The 19,024-nt window shown below is 44.4% G+C and overlaps 1 protein-coding gene across 1 annotated transcript in view; it reads right to left on the reverse strand.

Annotated features, from left to right (window-relative positions):
- Positions 1–5,745: 5,745 nt before the first annotated feature.
- The window catches only part of PDZRN3 (PDZ domain containing ring finger 3), a 229,985-nt gene continuing 216,706 nt past the window's right edge, over positions 5,746–19,024 (reverse strand). Inside the window, 6 exon segments of the mRNA XM_044301222.1 lie at positions 5,746–9,086; positions 11,244–11,360; positions 12,132–12,230; positions 12,723–12,785; positions 13,844–13,942; positions 18,480–18,567. Coding sequence (XP_044157157.1) covers positions 7,548–9,086; positions 11,244–11,360; positions 12,132–12,230; positions 12,723–12,785; positions 13,844–13,942; positions 18,480–18,567 — 2,005 coding nt within the window. The 3' untranslated portion in view covers positions 5,746–7,547.

Below are 19,024 nucleotides of genomic sequence, written 5' to 3' on the forward strand. Positions count from 1 at the left end.
GGATATGGAAAAGCTGATTTTCCACTCTGAGCAGAATGTTGGGGGGCCCAGAATAGGGGGTCACAGGACACGTATGGTCCAATTTACTATAGAAAGAAGGAGGTTTCACAGGGTTGTATTGGTGGCATTTAAAGTGGTTTATAATCCTTAGGATAAGTGATCAACATAAGATCATAGAAGCTCTATATCTGTATGGATCAGTCGGGGTTAATAATCATTACTCTACACCTGTAGGAAGTTAGGTGTTGGACTTAGGTCCGCCACTAGCTCAGTGTGTATGTAGTGTGTTAGTGGAGGAAGTGAGAGGAAGATACATGTGCTCACTCCAGAGAAATGGATCTTCATCCCAGAGAAACACTATCCAAGGGCCTAGCTACCATAGCGGCAGACCATGCGACTGCTATGGGGCCCAGAGCAAGAGGGGGTCCGGTCTTAGTTGGGATTATCTCTTCTACTGGAGGTGAAAACTTGGTCAGGACTCTACCCTCTAAAGCAGGGCTGGTCAACCTGCAGCTCTCCAGCTGTTGTAAAACTACAATTCCCACCATGCCCTGCTGTAGGCTGATAGCTGTAGGCTGTCTGGGAATGCTGGGAGTTGTAGTATTGCAACAGCTGGAGAGCTGCAAGTTGGCCATCCCTGCTCTACAGGAACAACTTTTAGCAAATGAGGCAGTGGAAAAATGGTCCAAGGGTCAGTAAAAAGAGTTTAGAAACCCTTCTGTCCTGTGAGGGGGGCCTGGTTTGATCCTTGCTATGGGGCCCTTACTTCTCTATGTAAGTCACAGCCACCCTTGCTATGGGGCCCTTACTTCTCTATGTACGCCACAGCCACTATCTCTGAAAAATTTACAGGGAAAAAACCATCTCCACTCCACAGTGCTCCAGAAAAAGAGAAAGGAAAGAACTAGAAAGTCCAGAATCTGCATGGCCGAGCATTGGAGTCGGTCAGTAAGGTATTCGCTGTTTAAGGCTGATGCAGACTTTACTGCAGTGAGAGGGACATTGCTAATACACCCGTCACCAGGCTCGGACTGGCCCACAGGGGTACAGGGGAATCCCCCGGTGGGCCCCTGAGCAAGGTGGGCCCCTAGTCTCCCACCCCCTGCACAAGTGGCACATAACACAGTAGACTTACTGCACTACATGCATATATTCAATGTACAGCGCCTCATCCAGCCTATGTTCATATAAAAAAAAACTTGTTAAATGATTTATTATATTCGAATGTATCCGTACGGTGGGCCCCCAAAATAAATTTTACTGGTGGGTCCTAGGTACCCCAGTCCGACACTGCCCGTCACACTTGGACACAGTCTGGCCCACCATATCTTAATCCTGTACCCCACATCTGGGAATTACAGCCGCCATTGAAGAATAATATTGCCAGCCTTAGATTCTGCAGAGGGAGACTTGGGAGAGTTGCATTAATAATTGTTTGGAACTGAGCCTTGATATCACTGGATGTACTACAACTCCCATTCTGCTATTTAGTAGAGACTTATTAATGACTCCAGTATCATACGCTGGCCACAGCATCTACATCTCCGGCCTTGCACCCGCACCAAACCCACAACACCAAGGGCACCCCAACTACCATCAGACAGGAGCCCCAATATCAGGGGGTACCCCAAGGAAAGAAAGGGTGCACCCTTCTTCCACTGCCCGCCCCCGGCCCTAGGGATATTCGGTGTGAGGAATTCCACTGTGAATAATTATTGCAGCCAGAGCCACTACCACTCCCATCCTCTTTTCTGCTCCTCTAGGGGCTGTGACACTTGCTCCATCTGGTGCTCCATTCATTCAGGAGAACAGGACCACCATTTTCATGGTGGTTGGACCCCCACTATCAGATGCTTAGCCCCCTTATCCTGTGTATAGGGGATAAGGTGATTTTGTGGCACAATCCGTCCAGCACCACATACCCTTCTACATAGGGCCAAGTGATTACAAAATATTCTGCAAAAATGGTTGGGATGTAGCTCATCCCGCTAACCAGGATTCGTTCTCCAGCTTGTGAAGGCCACAACATAATAACAATGGTATGGGGTGCACACGGCTCTGCCTCCTCTCTAATCTGCACCACTCTTTCTTTTCATTCACTAAACACAAGCTGATATTCTTTTGGACCCCATACTTTTTGCATTTCTGAGAGATGATCCATGACCCAGACTTAAAGGGACACATACATTGCACAATATCACAGCGTGTGTCCTCCAGCCGGCGTCCTGCTGCGCAAACTGAACTGCATAATATACCTGTAACGGACGATTATCCAGCAATAGGCCTTTAATTATCTAGAAATAATAGACATATTAGAGGATAATTAATAACATTTAATAGATTTGCAAGTGGTAATTAGCATCTCTTAAGAATGTGTGAGCCCCTGAGGAGCTGGAGCAGAGAATGGGAGTGGTAGTGGCTCTGGCTGCAGAAAGTCTATTGTAGTGGCTTTCCCCACACCATTGCTCTCTAGGGGCATGCAGTGATAGGGGGGCGCACCCCATCTTCCCTGGTCTTAGGGCTCCTGTCTGATGATAGTTGGGGTGCTGTTAATGTTAAGTGTTTGCAAAGGTGCGAGGCAGGGTGTGTAGAGAGTGCAATGTCCGGCGAACGGTGCAGGGGTCAGTAACCAGACCAGATTTAACAGCATCAATGACTCTCTTTACTATAGTGCAAAATGAGGGTTGTAGTACAACCAACAGTCTAAGAACACGGTTTCAACAATGTGCAGTGCAAATCTTCCCCCCCGCGATGGTTTTGTATGGGTATACAAGCCAAATATAGGTTTAACATACCCCTTCATTTTTCCTCTGCAGAATCTGAGGCTGACAATAGTACTTTTGGTAAGATAGCTGCAATATGCTCCTGCGGCGTACAGATTCAGGGGAAAAAAACATAGGATAGAATAGTGCATCACTGGTTAAATTCAAAATAACCCCTTTAACCCCTTCATTGCTCAGGATCACCAGGAATCTTTGCATTAACCCTTCTCTGCCCAAGGCCGCCATAGATACTGGAATTAGAAGTGAATGGAGAAGCAGATCGACTTGCACTACTGCTGCATTTAGATAGGGGAATGAGGCATCCCTTGTTCTTGGGTTTTGCAGGGTGCCAGTGTTTGCCCCCCCATCCATTATTTGTCACCTAGGTGATGAATATTTTTGGTGGTAAACAAAGAGCGCAATGAAACGTGGAAATTCAAACACAAACTTAGACGTGTGGGCGGACAGACTGTATACTGAAGAATCCTACAAAAACCCAATGCATACTAATGGATCCATTAAGAATGGCCGTATATTAGAGAAGTGAGTAATTGTCTAATGAATCTGTAGTGTAAATTGATTTTTCATTCGTTTTCTTATAGGATCTGCCTCCAGTAAAACCATTATGGTAGAAATTAATTCTTTTGTGCTTATTCTTTGGGTGCCACGTACCATGCAAGATGACTTCTGCAGGAAGGAAATTAAGTGTAAAATGAGTTGATTCTCCTCGGAGCTCATTAAGATGAGGGAAAACTTCTCACAATAACAGAGGAGTTATGAAATGTGTTATCACAGAGGTGTGAGCGGATGACGGCACATTCACACCTGGCAGCGAAGCAGAAAACAGATAGCAAGCTAAAGTTCAAAAAATAAATCAAGGTCCTGAGTTGCCCATAGACAGTGAAGTTGGCAGATTCTGTCATTTTGGGGGCCTCACAACTCCCTTTGGCATTTTCTCTTTGGGTACAAACCCACCATGTTGGACTTCATATTTCTTGGAATACTGAAAGGTTGCGCCATATGGACCGCCCCATGTCCCAATGATGGTCACCTGTCAATGTAGGGGGAAGCACTCAGCAGGAACCTCTGTGAATATGGTGCACTTGCACATGCTCAAGGTTCCCCTAGAGGTCCCTAGGCAGCACAGCGATCAATGAAATCACAGCTTTACAGACCCTGCTGCAGGTGAGGGATTACAGCTCAGACACCCATCACCTAGACCTCTTCCAGGCCAGTCCAGCTCAAGACCTGTATCATACCATGGAAACTGGAAACACAAGACCTGTATCATACCATGGAAACTGGAAACACAAGACCTGTATCATACCATGGAAACTGGAAACATAAGACCTGTATCATACCATGGAAACTGGAAACACAAGACCTGTATCATACCATGGAAACTGTAAACATAAGACCTGTATCATACCATGGACACTGGAAACATAAGACCTGTATCATACCATGGAAACTGGAAATATAAGACCTGTATCATACCATGGAAACTGGAAACACAAGACCTGTATCATACCATGGAAACTGGAAACACAAGACCTATATCATACCATGGACACTGGAAACACAAGACCTGTATCATACCATGGACACTGGAAACACAAGACCTGTATCATACCATGGACACTGGAAACACAAGACCTGTATCATACCATGGACACTGGAAACACAAGACCTGTATCATACCATGGACACTGGAAACACAAGACCTGTATCATACCATGGACACTGGAAACACAAGACCTATATCATACCATGGAAACTGTAAACACAAGACCTGTATCTTACCATGGACACTGGAAACACAAGACCTGTATCATACCATGGAAACTGGAAACACAAGACCTGTATCATACATTGAAAACTGGAAACACAAGACCTGTATCATACCATGGACACTGGAAACACAAGACCTGTATCATACCATGGAAACTGGAAACACAAGACCTGTATCATACCATGGAAACTGTAAACACAAGACCTGTATCTTACCATGGACACTGGAAACACAAGACCTGTATCATACCATGGAAACTGGAAACACAAGACCTGTATCATACATTGAAAACTGGAAACACAAGACCTGTATCATACCATGGACACTGGAAACACAAGACCTGTATCATACCATGGACACTGGAAACATAAGACCTGTATCATACCATGGACACTGGAAACATAAGACCTGTATCATACCATGGACACTGGAAACACAAGACCTGTATCATACCATGGACACTGGAAACATAAGACCTGTATCATACCATGGACACTGGAAACACAAGACCTGTATCTTACCATGGACACTGGAAACACAAGACCTGTATCATACCATGGAAACTGGAAATATAAGACCTGTATCATACCATGGACACTGGAAACACAAGACCTGTATCATACCATGGAAACTGGAAATATAAGACCTGTATCATACCATGGACACTGGAAACATAAGACCTGTATCATACCATGGAAACTGGAAACCTATATGCACAAGTGCCTTCAATTGCCATTTAACTGCCACCTAAGCAGCCACCATACCTTATCACCTAGTGACCGCACTTTGTACTTAATACTGCTCGATGTGCCACAAGTTATATTTTGTGCTAAATAAAGGGAGACTGTGATACTATTACTTCTGGCCTGATTCTTTAAATCACCTTTCCACTGCACCAATCCCCAGGGAGCCATGACCCAACATCTCATCAGGGCCACTACCACTCCTATCCTCTGCACCAGCTCCTCAGGGGTTTGCTGCAAATTTATGGACTGTTACTAGGCAACAGCCCAGACAAATTCCAGCAAATGTTGCTTCTGCATACTTGACAAAAGTCCCAGTTTTGTTGGCACAATCCTGCCAACCGGATCACAAAAGGGGCAGAGTTTATAAAAGTGGCTATTTTGGGGGCATGTCCTGATTTTCGGGATTCAAATGTCCTAAACAAAAACTGACAATTTTAGACTTTTGTGGATACAAAACAATAATTTATTTTCTTACATTGCCATGTTTGCAACCATTTGCGATTTTATGAAATTACATTTTTTGAAAATTTCAGTACAAATGAATCCTGAAAAAAAAAAAAAAATTACACAGTGCATCCCGTTCTTGTCCGTGGTCAAGAATGGGGCAAAATAACAAAACCATTTCTTATAAAAATCTCTTTCTTGATTAGAATGGATACATAAAATTCCTGTCTCCGGTCGACTGCTGGCTTACGCTGACATCCTGTCATTGTAGATATGGATAAATAAAGGTTGGTTATATAAAACACAACAGCAAAGTAATATCACAAAATACAGTTTTATAAAATATCAGTTTTATATCGGCAGTTGCGTCTGTGTCTTCAGGCAAGAAAAAGCTTTGTGTTCATTACGAGTAAAGGTTAACATGTAGTACATATGTCATAAAGGATTATTTGGCAATCACGGGTTTAATAACAACGTCATGGAAAGAAAATGCACTTGATATAAAAAGAAATACTGCAAAGTCTGACCTGGCACTGGCTTCAGTTCATCCATTGGTTACCATTAAAGTGAAACACCGCCTTTAATTAACATTGTCATTTTCAATGTTTTTCATTTAGAGAAGATGAGAATTGAACACAGATGGAGGAGGGGCAAGTAGGAAGTAATGGTGCGCTATATGGCAGTAATGAGGGGGCATCTGGCACATCTATGGTGGGGCAATGGCAATGTGTCACTACCAAGGGGTGATGGTGATTGAGCATACAGGAGTCAACAACTTCTGGAACTCCAGCTGTTGTAAAACTACAACTCTCAGCATGCTCCATTCACCTCTATGGGAGTTCTGAGAACAGCTAAGCAAGTGTGCATGCTGGGAGTCATAGTTTCATCACAGCTGGAGTGCCGGAGGTTGCTGATCCCTTGCCAAATGTTTGACAACTCCCATTAAGAACAATAGAGAGCTGCTAATATTTGTGGTCCCTTCCTCTTGGGAGCAGGAGACATCCATTCTCCTGGCAGCGGGGAGTCCTACAAGTGAAACCCCTTTAAAAATTTTAAGGAAGCCCCTTTAAAGTTTAAATATTGATAACCTATCTTCAGGATAGCTCACCAATATCTGATCGGTGGGGGTCCAACACCCTACTGTTTGAAGAGGCCATGAGCACTGCGGCCTCCTCCTAGGCCAGTGATGTCATTGTTCACATGGCCTATGTGTAGCTCAGTCCCATTCAAGTGAATGGCCTGCAATACCAAATGCATCCACTATACATCGGATGGCACTGTGTTTGGTAAGCTGTGAGGAGGCTCCAACACTCACTCCAGCGCCGCAGCCTCTTCAAACAGCTGATGAGCGGGCGTGCCGGGTATTGAACCCCCACCGATCAGATATTGATGACCTATCCTGAGGATTAGGTCCCCAATATTAAAAACTCAAATCAGATACAATACTCAAATCAGAGAAAGACAAATAAAATTCTTAACACCATCGACCCAACAAAAAATAAAACAAAAAAAGTTGCTGAAAATGTATGATGAAGTTGTCAGGTTTGACATGGTTTATCAAAGGTGGAGCTCCACTTTAATGACCCAGCGGTGCGTTGGTTATATACATAAGTTCAATTGTAAGATGTAAAATTATTTTTCATAAAAAAGAAGAAAAAAAAACTATTAACAGTGACCGTCATTATCTTATATTTACAAAACAAAAACATTTGCCACATTGAACGAGGCGGGAATTCTACCACAGCGGTAGTTTGTTATATACAAATAAAAGAAAAGAAACCCAAAAACATTCATTTGGACAATTTATACAGTTGTGACGGAGAGCAGGGAGTTGTAGACCCTCGTACCATCGGGAGACCTCGCACCGTGTGTTAACAGTTCTTGTATTGTCATCCAGTTGTCAAAAACCTTTTTGTTGCGCTTCTTCATCATCTTTTTGTGGCTGAGGTCGATGATGTTGACCTCCTTGTTGTCTTCGGCCGTCTGTTTCTCCTTGAGACAATCCAGCCTGCTCTGCATCATGAACTCTTTTCTTTTCTTCTGCTCTGAAGCCTTGCGGAGATGTTGCTTCCGTTCCTCTTTGCTCCAATAACGTCCCATTTTCATCTCGCTAATGGCGTCGTCGTCCGTCGTCATGCCGCTCCTCTCTTCCTTGATCTTGATGGCACGTTCTCTCAACAACTTGTCTCGGACTGGTCGTTTCGTGATGTAACGCGTCCCATCGCTCCGTACCTTCACTTTCCATTCCATCCTGGTTTCTGCCGTGTTCTGAAAGTCTTTACACATGCTGACCAAACTCATTTGGCTTTGGGCGTACTCTACCGCCGATTTTTGTTGGATAAGCTGCATGTAGCTTTGATAGTGCTGAGCGTGGGCGGGGATGTGGGCGTGTTTATAAGGGGAGTGCCGAAACGGTGGCGCAAAGGAGTTAGATTGCTTCTCTGAGAGGCTTTTGCCTACCTCGATGGCTTTTTTGTCTTTGACTTCCGTGGGTTTGCTTGGATCGGAGTCCTTGGCCTGTTGAAGGTGTCTCGCCGGGCTGGACTCTCGACTCTCTCCGCTTGATCTCATATTCTTCTGGGCTGCATTGTAAATGGCACTACCCGCTGCCCCCTCGACACCTGGGCAGTTGGCAGCGTCGGCTGTCCTACGTAATGAGTTGTCAGGGGAAATCTCTAAAGTCAGGGGGGTGCTACGACAGCTTTCCCCGGTGTTGTAGGCACTTGAGCTGTCCTTGTCTGACTTTTCTGGCAGTTCGGTGATATCGGAAAGTTCGTGGCGGCGGACATCGATACTAGTGTTGTAATTTCGGAAACCGCTATTGTGTAGCATCCAGGACTCTTTGTATTGCTCTTTTAGCTGCTGCATTTTGTGTGCCCGTACAATGTTCAAACACTCAAGCTCAATGCTGTGCAACTCTTCGTTCAACATCTCCAGTTCCCGGTCTACACTCTCCTGGTCGCTCCGATTGGTCTCCATGGTGCTGGTTTGGTAATATCTACTGCGTTGCGAAGAGCTTTGCACCTGGCACTTGAGTTCGAGGAGCTCTCGGAATCTCTCGCACTCATCCATGGGGATGCCCAAGAAGTCAGCATCCGTGCAATCTGCAGATATGAAGGACTCGTTGCTGAACTGCATGTCTCCGCTCCCCAAAGTGTCCTGACTGTACATGAGTTTCTTCTGACTGCCAAGAGTATTTGAGGACGTTGTGTGATCGTCCTGCTCCGAACTCTCATCGTTGCGAGTGCTTTCATCCGTGCGCCCAATGCCGCTGTCCTTCTCAATCTGGTTGGATAATATGGTTGCCGTGTCCGTGGTTCCTCCATCTTCGTCAAGTTTTTTCTAAAAATACACAACAAAAAAATTGGTCAAAATGGATTCATTCATTATTTAGCAAAATTTAGAGAAGTATGGTATGATGATGCTCTGAAGGCAGAGGTAACACACCAAAAAGCTAGGCAATTCCCTAACATAATGTTATATATGATCTACATAGATCCAAAAATGTAGTAGAGGTTGACGAGTCGCTGTTCTCCTGGACAGCAACGTGGAGGCAACTGACAAAAGTCTGAAGCTGTAAACTATAGTCAGCTGGAAAACTAGAAAACTGCAGTGTGTGAAGAGGCTCTGTTGTGGTTTCCATAGAAACAGTGGTGAGGTCCATCACACCATGGATACTAATGGTCCAATGGGCCTTATTTGGGGGGTCTATGATTTTAAGGGTAGAAGAGTCCTACATGCTGTGTTCATTTTCTTGTCAAATAAGATGAAGCCTCCAACACAGACGTGAACATAGCCTTAGCCATGTAGTATTTTTGGCATTCCCTTAAAGAGATTTTGCAAAATGTCTTTCATTTGGATAGGTCATCATTATCTGATGGGTCGGGGTCTGACACCCAGGACTCCGGACGATCAGATGTTTGAGAAGGCACCAGCGCTCACCGTAGTCCTTCTTGCAGCTTTCCCCTGGTCATGTGACGTCATGTTCATCACTCACATGGCCTAGGTGCATTAAAGTGAATGGGGCTGAGCTGCAGTACCGAGCACAGCCACTATACAATGGACGGAGCTGTGCTTGGTGAGCTGGAGAAGGCTGTGGAGCTACTGCGAGCATCGGTGCTTCTCAAACAACTGATCGGTGGGGTCCCGAACTTTAGACGCCGAACTTAAAACACAAGTTCGCTCAACAGTAGTCATCAGTTAGAAATCTCGGAAAACCACTTTAAGGCTTCATTCACACAACAGTGCAGACCCATTCATTTCAATGGGGGCAGCAAAATATGCGGACAGCACACCGTGTGCCGTCCGCATCCGTAATTCCGTTCTGCGGAAAATATAGTGCACGTGCTAGGCATTTCTATAATGGGCCACCCATTCTGTTCCACAAATTGGTGGCATCCGGCGCAGGTGTGTGAATGCACCTAATTTACAGGCGGGATTAGCAGTCAAGCAATTTTATTCTAAATTCTCCCAACTAGCCACACACTCTTCGAGCCATTCCCGTTACAGTTTGAGATGACCCCTTTTAAAGGGGTTCTCCAGCACAAAATAAAGGCAGCTGCTTTCTTCCAAAACCAGCTCCACCCCTGTCCGCAGGTCATCTATGGTATTACAGCTCAGCCCCAATCCCTTCAATAGAGCCGAGCTGCCAGGCCATATACAACCCATGGCACAGCCATGTTTTTTTTTTCAATTCTGGACAACCCCTTTGACCCGAGGCTATGTTTGGTATTGCAGCTCCTATTTGCCTGTAGACTACCATGCAGATGGAACAGACTGCAGGATCAGACGACTCAAGGGGGAGTAACCATGGCGATGCATAGGTCTGCATATGTGCTGTATATGCAAAACGGTAGAAGACTATTTCCGTAATTAAAGCAGAAGACGCGGTTTTAATACAGGTTTTAGGATGCATTCATGGTGTACCTCTTCCTCGCGCTGCTATCCTATATGGCTTGAACCCAATCCTATCTATCGGAATTCACTTAAATAGGGTAAAGCTGCAATACCAGACCCAACCTATGCACAAGGGTGGCGCTCTTTCTAAAAGAACAAACCAAGGTCTTTTTAAAAAAAATCTACTAGCCACTTAAATATCTGTGTATCTTCCATAGACGTTTCTTTCCTGCCCTGATGGGTCCTAACGAGCACGGAACTGGATTACCGCATTTAGCAACTAGAACTTTTTAGACTTTAAAGAAAAAAAATATATATATTTTATTCTTCCCCACACAAAAACCACAAATCTCTCCGGCGGCCGGATCTTTCCGAGCTGTCAGTCGGTTATCTTAAACGCATCCAGTGAAAATAATGGAACGTTTTCACCGCAAAATTTATCATCCTCTCCCCTGTGGGCCTTTAATGTAAAATTCTGACACCCCTCCCCTCCCCCGCTGTTCATAACCTCATCTATTCATTACAGCGGCCGGTTAGTTTAATCCGTTTAATGGAAGCCGGGAATGGGAATATCAGATGGGACAGGAGATGTTGACGGAGTACCTGCTGGAGCATGCTGGCTGTAAATTGCATTGCTTGGTGGTGCTGCTCCTCCAGCATGTCCATGTGTAAATCATCCAGGAAATCATTTCTGTCGTCGTCCATCCATCCTTCATCCAGCTGGGAAGAGATGACACCAGAACGTGTTGTCATGGGAACAATACTGGGAAAACCATCAGCCCTTCCCTATTACACGAATCTGCGCAGGTTTTAGCAGCCTTCCGATAATCCGGAATCTGTGGTGCTGGATTACCAGACAATACAGGAGTATAGATTATAATCCTGAAAATTAAGGATTGTGCTAGCCCAGGGGTCCTGTACGACACGTCAGACTTTCCGGACTATTGGAATTTTGCGGTACTACCTGCATTATCTACAATCCATTAGCTTTCTAATATCACGCGCGCCTATTTTTTTCTTTAAAACGGCCACAGTTGACAGCAAAGAGAAAAAACATTGGGGAGCATGTCTCTTAAAGGGCGTGTAGACCTTTGCAACCGCTTGTTTTACTGCTAAAAAAAAATGAAGCAACTTTGCTAAGGCTCTTCAATAAATCTACAGCTCCATGGTAGACCTATGTGTCTCCATGGTTACAGACTACAAACACAACCTGTGCAGTCTGATCCTGCAGTCACATTTTTATTTATTTTTTAAGTTGCTTTGTTCCTTAGTTTATATTTATTGGAGCAATAGAAAAGGTTGCAAAAGTCTACATACCCGGGGTGCCCATGTTTCCCCACACTGCTGCTGCTTGTGGCACAGATGACATCAGAGAGGAGACAAAGTGGTGCAGACAGGGAGCAGCATCAGACCCCCCCCCGATAGTAGACATTTATGGCTTATCTTTGGAATACCCCTTTAAACTTTTTGTTTTTTTAAAGTGGTACCTACCTGTAGTTCTGGCCGGGCCACTAATAAGAAAACATTGGTGTCTTCACTGGTCAGGAGGGCGACGGCTTCTTCATGGTTGTGAACATCGATGCCGTTAATCTATAAGTCAAGAGACAATCATTCAGAGGTCTTCTAGGGTTCCTTGACATAGCTGATAAGCAAGTTTTGTTTTTTCATCACTGACAGCAAGCGCAGATCTTGAAAATGGTGTGAAATTAAAAGGCTAGGTGTATTAGCAAATTGCTAAACTTTTTTATTGTACAATGACCAGCGGTGTACATAGACTAGGGAGGTGGAAGTCAAAATAGACCTCCATTATGGTGCCTGGTATGCTTCCTCCTCGACCCCTTTCCCCTGGCTTTGACCAATTCCCCCGCCTCCGTTTTGGTGCCTGGTATGTTTTCCCCTCCACCCCTTTCCATGGCCTTGACCATTTCCCCTGGAGTAGGGAGTCTGCATAGTTTCTCACAACCTAGAGGCCAAAGGTGGGCTAAGACTTCCCCTTTAAGCCCCATGTCTCTGCTGTGGAGGCGGAGTCTGCCTTGGAGAGACCCGATCCAGCTGCTACCCGATCCCCTGCCATGGCCTCACCTGTATTATCCGATCTCCTTCTCTGATTCGTCCATCTTTAGCGGCAATGCTGTTAGGATCGATCTACAAAGAAGACACAGAATGCCGTTACATAGTGATATACATAGAGGCGCTCCGCTTTCCCGCACCCCTGAAAGGCAATTACAGACCCATAGTAAGACTGCTGCCCCTAACCCTGCATCTCAAAATCCTGGCCACGGCAGAGTGGTCACCCATAACCCCCAGGGTCTGCGGCACGTGTCTCTGCTGCAGCCTGAACCATCTGACTACCTCATACTTGCTGGAGCTAAGCTGTTGTCAGTGATCTGCCCCAGTGGAGCCGAGCCAGAAAGCAGGCCAAAAAAGGACAATACCTAGCTGGTGGTCATCCCCTACAGGAACTGATTTACGCATCATTTCGAGGGTTGTTTAAAAGGGAACCTGTCAGATTAAAAATTCGATCTGGTCTGCATGCATCATGATATAGAACAGGAGGAGCTGAGCAGATTGATATATAGGTTGGTGGGAAAAGTTTGTAATTTCCTTATTCTGGGTTTAGCAGTCCAGTGGGTGGTCCTACCTATTAATTGACTCCCTTAGGACCGCCCACCGGACTCCTAAGCCCAGAGTAGGCAGAGATTTAGAATCATGAATAAAAAGCTATACAGAACCTTTTCTCATAAAACTACACCTAAATCTGCTCAGCTCCTCCTGCTCTATAACATGCCGCCTGCAGATCAGATTGAATTTTCAATTTGAAAGGTTTCCTTTAAGTCTTAAAGGGGTTGTCCAGAATTTTTTCTTTTTTTTTCCCCCACAGGCTAGGTTTGGTATTGCAGCTCAACTCTATGCAAAAATAAATAAATGCCGTAATACCCCCTTTAAGGGGAATGTTTTAGTCATCCAATGCAGAATGTTGCCCAGACAATGACAGGATGCGGTCTCGGATCTCGGGGCCATAAAACTGGTATTGGGGTGATTTTTTAATCCCCTTTAACACTTTCATGTATGATATGGGCCGGGCCCAGTCTGAAATAATTGGAGATGTTCACGTTTGATCCTTATTGTTGCGCCCCCGGGGGTGACGATGTATAGAAAGCCGCCTGATAGTACTCCTTACAGTAATCCCCCCCGGGTCTTACCTCACTGACGTAAATCCCCATGTCGTCCTCGTCATCCGTCCTGTAGCACACCGTCAGCCCCAGCTTATCCTGGCTGTTCAGTCTGTACAAGTCTATTTCCTAAAGGGGAGACAGCAGGGCAACTGTGAGGACATGCAGATGTAGCAGAGAGGAGTTTGTCAGATGTAAAAGGGGTGTGTGTTTCAGATGAGGGAGAGATGATTTTTTTTTATAGTAATGAATTTTTCACATAGTGCGGGTTTGAATTATTGTTAGACAATACAATGTGGCTGCGCATTTCAGATGAAGCAGAGCTGAGATTTCTTACGTAGGAGGGCTAAGTCTCAAATCATGCACGGCTGAAGGTTTTGTTTTTAAAATGTAGGAGAGCTGAGTTTTCCCGATAATGCAGAGCCGAGCTTACTTAACAATGCAGAGCTGAGTATTTTCAATGTAGAAAAGCTGTGTTTGTCAGATGTGTGAGATGTAGGAGAGCTGAGTTTGTCAGGCAATGCAGTGCTGAGTTTTTTAAATTTAACAGAAATATATATTTTGGATCAGGAATAGATGGGTTTGCCGTATATAGCAGAGCTTAGTTTGTCACATCCAGGAGAGCTGGATGTGAATATTTCTTAGATGTAGGAGAGATGAGTCTTTGGAGACAATGCAGGGGTGAGTTTTTGGGACAATGAAGAGCTACGTTCATCAGATATTGCAGGACTGAGTTTGTCACTTGGCACTACCCATGACACCACTCTATTCTATAAACCTGCTACATTATCTTAACTCCCAAACCACATTAAGTGCGGCTTCAACTGCTCTAAATGACAAATCCTGCTCTGCTACATCGGTACTCCCTTCCCCATGGTGGCGTGTCATTCTGGTAATGGATGTCCCAGATCACTTTTCATTTCCCTGGAAAACGACTTCTTAACTTACTGAGCTCGCAGTGATTTAACATCAGAGCGATCAATGACGCCGCCTGTCAATACTGAGACATTCTACAGAAAGTAGAAAAAAGACCATTTATTGATCTTTCATGAAAGGAACGTTTACTACAAAGTCCGGAAAACACAAAAGACACCGTCACATCATCTGCTCCCCGCCACTGACACCAGGAACCGGGAGGAGGGGGGCATTATGGCGGCAGTTTATTAGACAAATGCTTGTCCTGCGGAAATAAATTGTACTGGAAATGTCCGCAATCTATAGCTCTCATGTCTGTCTAATACCCATCTATCTATCTCTAAAAAATAAAATAAAAAATTTAAATCAGGCAGCACTCACATAAAAAACAGAGGTGTTTATTCACCAATGCTGGCAGGCGCAGCGCGATGTTCCGGCTCTATACGTCGCACTTCCAGCGGGTGAATAAACATGTCTGTTTTTCATGCGAGTGCTGCCTGATTTATATTTTTTGTATTTGAGGGACGTTGTCGTCAGACCTATGGGCGTGCACCTCCTTTTCTTTTCTTTTTTTTATATATTTTTTGCTCTTGTGCTGCCATTTTTTTATTTATTCTATCTACTGTATCTATCTATCTGTCTATCTATATAGATATCTATCATCTACAGTATCTATCTATCTATCTATCTATCATATCTATCTATCTTTCTTTCTATCTATCTATTGTTGCATTATCTATTTATTTATCTATCTATCTCCTATCTATGTATCTATCTATCTCCTATCTATCTATCTATCTATCTATCTATCTATCTATCTATCTATCTATCTATCTCTCATGTCTATCTAAATCCCATATCTATATATCTTTCTTTCTACTATGTATTGTGGTAATGTGAACAGTGCTGGAAGGTGTGTTGTCCCACTTCAGGTACCTCAGATGGGTGAGACAGATAAAATCCAGAGAGTGGCAGTAGTCTCGGCAAAGCATAGTTTTCTGACACATTTCTGTATACATCCTCTGGGCTGGATTTTACTTGGACTGGTGGCTAGGCTTGGTAGAGGGAGTTCCCAGTCCACACCCTTCTAGTACGGGTTTTCCTTTCTACCTGAGGTGATCGCAGGTGAGGGCTGCTGTAATCAGGCTGGCATAAAGCGCCTCAGAGTAGGTCAGTCTGAGGAGGGAGAGCGAGACTGTTTCGTGAAACAGAGGCTCTGTGTGTGGTCTCAGTCAGGAGGACTGAGGGGCCACGAGGCTTTGAATAGCCTGAGGTTTGGAGGACCTAGCGACACCTGGAGAACGAGGGTTGCACGCCCAGCGTCTGGAGGACTACTGGGCCACACTCCCCCAAAAGGTACTGAAGTTGCCACAGCCTGGAGGCTGCAGTATTGATGTTGGCTGAGGAAAGCCGCATATAATGTCCATGTGTGAACTGAGCTGTGAGTGAGGTAGGGACGTATTGTGTTTAGGTAGCGCCTAGACGGGCAGAAGTTTATTTGTGTTTTAAGTGTTGGCGGTGCGAGAACCTCACCCCACCCAGTGATGTATAACTGGACTATCCTTTAGGCCTCATGCACACGACCGTTTTTTTTTGCGGTCCGCAAAACGGATTTCCGTTGTTCCGTGATCTGTGACCGTTTTTTCTTCCGTGGGTCTTCCTTGATTTTTGGAGGATCCACGGACATGAAAAGTGAAAAAAAAAACTAAGTCAAGTTTGCATTGAAAATGATAGGAAAAACGGACACGGATCACGGACGCGGATGACTATCTTGTATGCATCCGTGATTTTTCACGGACCCATTGACTTGAAAGGGTCCGTGAACCGTTGTCAGTGAAAAAAATAGGACAGGTCCTATTTTTTTCACGGACTGGAAAAACGGATCACTGACGCGGAAGCCAAACGGTGCATTTTCCGATTTTTCCACGGACCCATTGAAAGTCAATGGGTCCGCGAAAAAAAACGGAAAACGGAACAACGGCCACGGATGCACACAACGGTCGTGTGCATGAGGCCTTATAAGAAGACTGTCAAAATAAATGCACAGTTTGGACATGAAAATCCGTTGTCTGGTGAGATATCTGTGAGTGTGACCCCCTGAAAAGAGACGATCCCTTACACGATCTATCTATCTTTCATATCTATCTATCTTTCATATCTATCTATCTATCTATCTATCTCTCATATCAATCTATCTATCAATCTATCTATCTATCTTTCTATTATCTTTCTATCTATTGTTGCATTATCTCTCGTATCTATCTATCTATCTTTCTATCTATCTATCTATCTTAAAGACCCTTGATATAAGATACCCTTCAGCCCTTTGCCACATGATGAGAATGTAAGCCTGGACCTATTGGCTGACCCTGCCGTACAGATGCTCGGTGCAGTACAGAGGGGCTCCTCAGCGGTGGGCAGTGACCGCATTAACATCAGGTTATGTCCTCAGCCCCCCGCCCGCCTGCCCGCCCGGGATAAGTAGGCCATGTATTAAGGATTCTCTGTCAGCTAATTAAGGAAGTGGCATTGACAGGATCCTTTCGCTGGGCCAGATGTCAGCCCTTCCTCCAACCCATGGACATAAGGCAGGGGGGCGATCTTGGCTCCCTAATGGGGAAAATATTTAAATGTGACATCTTTGCTAGCGGTCACAGAAGCGGCCCCCCTGTCACTTTTGGAGAGTGCTGCATTAAAGACGTAAATGGTCTTGTATTTGTTCACCCCTCCCCTGTAAGGTTCTGCCTCTTATTACAAATCAATACAAATTAGCGCTATTTTAATCAAGGAATCCGATGTACAAGATGTCATTCGGCACAGGGGACGGCGAGAAGCCCGACAGACGTAAAACAAATTCATGTGAATAATTGATGGAGAACGTGGTCTGACAGCTGCTGTAACTGGTCACCTCTCCCGCCTACGGTGACATCAGTGACGTTTCCACTTGACACTTAAAGCAGTTATTCATTGTATCGTGAAAAGTTCTGCACCTTTTGAATAGATTTTTTGTTATAATTATTCATCATTTTCCTGATCTCTGCTAGCTGTCAGTGAACGGAAATTCTGAAACGTCTCCTGATACTGTGTTGCTCACACAGCAAGCACTCTCAGCATATGATGAGCACATATTTTCAGTCTATAAATATATATTTTTAAAAAAATTCCATTCACTGACAGCAAGAATAATGTATACCCTAATAGGGCATATGCACAAGGGTTGCTGGAATGAGACAACCCTTTTAACTGCTTGAGTAGAGCAAAAAAAAAGTTCAACATTAGTTTCCTGTACCAACCAATCAGGCTCATGTTTTAATTTTTAAAAGAGGGTTTGAGACATGAGAGCTGATTGGTTCTTTGTTGACTCCTCCCCTACACTAGTAAATCTCCCCCAAGGTACCTGAACCCCCGGTAATATTACTGGAGTCTCCCTCTACTGTGAAGGGGGTAGAGTATCCATTTGATTTTGTAATACATTACTTCGGCTGTAAGCAAGGGAGGCAAGGGAAGGTAAAGCCCCGCCTACGAGGAACCCTGCTTCTGTAATCACCTTCTGTATACAATTCTGTCTACAGCGTGACATGATTAGAAGTCACTTATCCAGAATGTTAGCTAATTTAGCTCACTGATCCTCGTAAAGGTGTGGACTTACTAACTGTTCCATGATTATCGCAGTCCGCAGTAGTGTGATGATTGTGGTGGAATTATCTATTTGTGTACAGAACTAGCGTTCAATTATCTAAAAAGAACATACCTCCAATTCTAACTCATCTCTGTCAATATCTTGAGGCAAACCTCCCATGAAGTCGTTGGGGTCAAAATATTCGTGAGGTGATGAATGCCTGGAAAAAGAAGCGAGGATTTGAGAACACGCCCCTTCTCTGGCTAACGACCAATTATTCTGTTATTCCCATTGGCACAAATTGAAATTGTCAAAAGTGCAAAAACGGAATCCTGTATTATTCATAATTAAAGCCTGCTAAATGGCGAGACGAGACGATAATAAGGACGGGTCTTTGGTGCTGTTTGTGTTCAGGACAGAACTGGGGTTGGTGGTTTTTGAAATGCAAATATTTCATTAATACAACAGAAAGGTGCGAGGAGCATTCAGAGAGAGGACGGCCACCGCCATTAATTCCTCGCTCATCATCACAAACGAGGCAAAATATACCGTAAATGAAAGCAGAACTAAAAAAACATATTAATCAGTGTTACAACGTGCCAGGCAATCTCATATCTATCTAAACCAAAATATATCTATTTATCATCTATTTATTTATTTATCGACCTCATATCTAT

The sequence above is a fragment of the Bufo gargarizans genome, chromosome 7 (genome assembly GCF_014858855.1).
Source record: "Bufo gargarizans isolate SCDJY-AF-19 chromosome 7, ASM1485885v1, whole genome shotgun sequence".
Taxonomy (NCBI): Eukaryota; Metazoa; Chordata; class Amphibia; order Anura; family Bufonidae; genus Bufo; species Bufo gargarizans.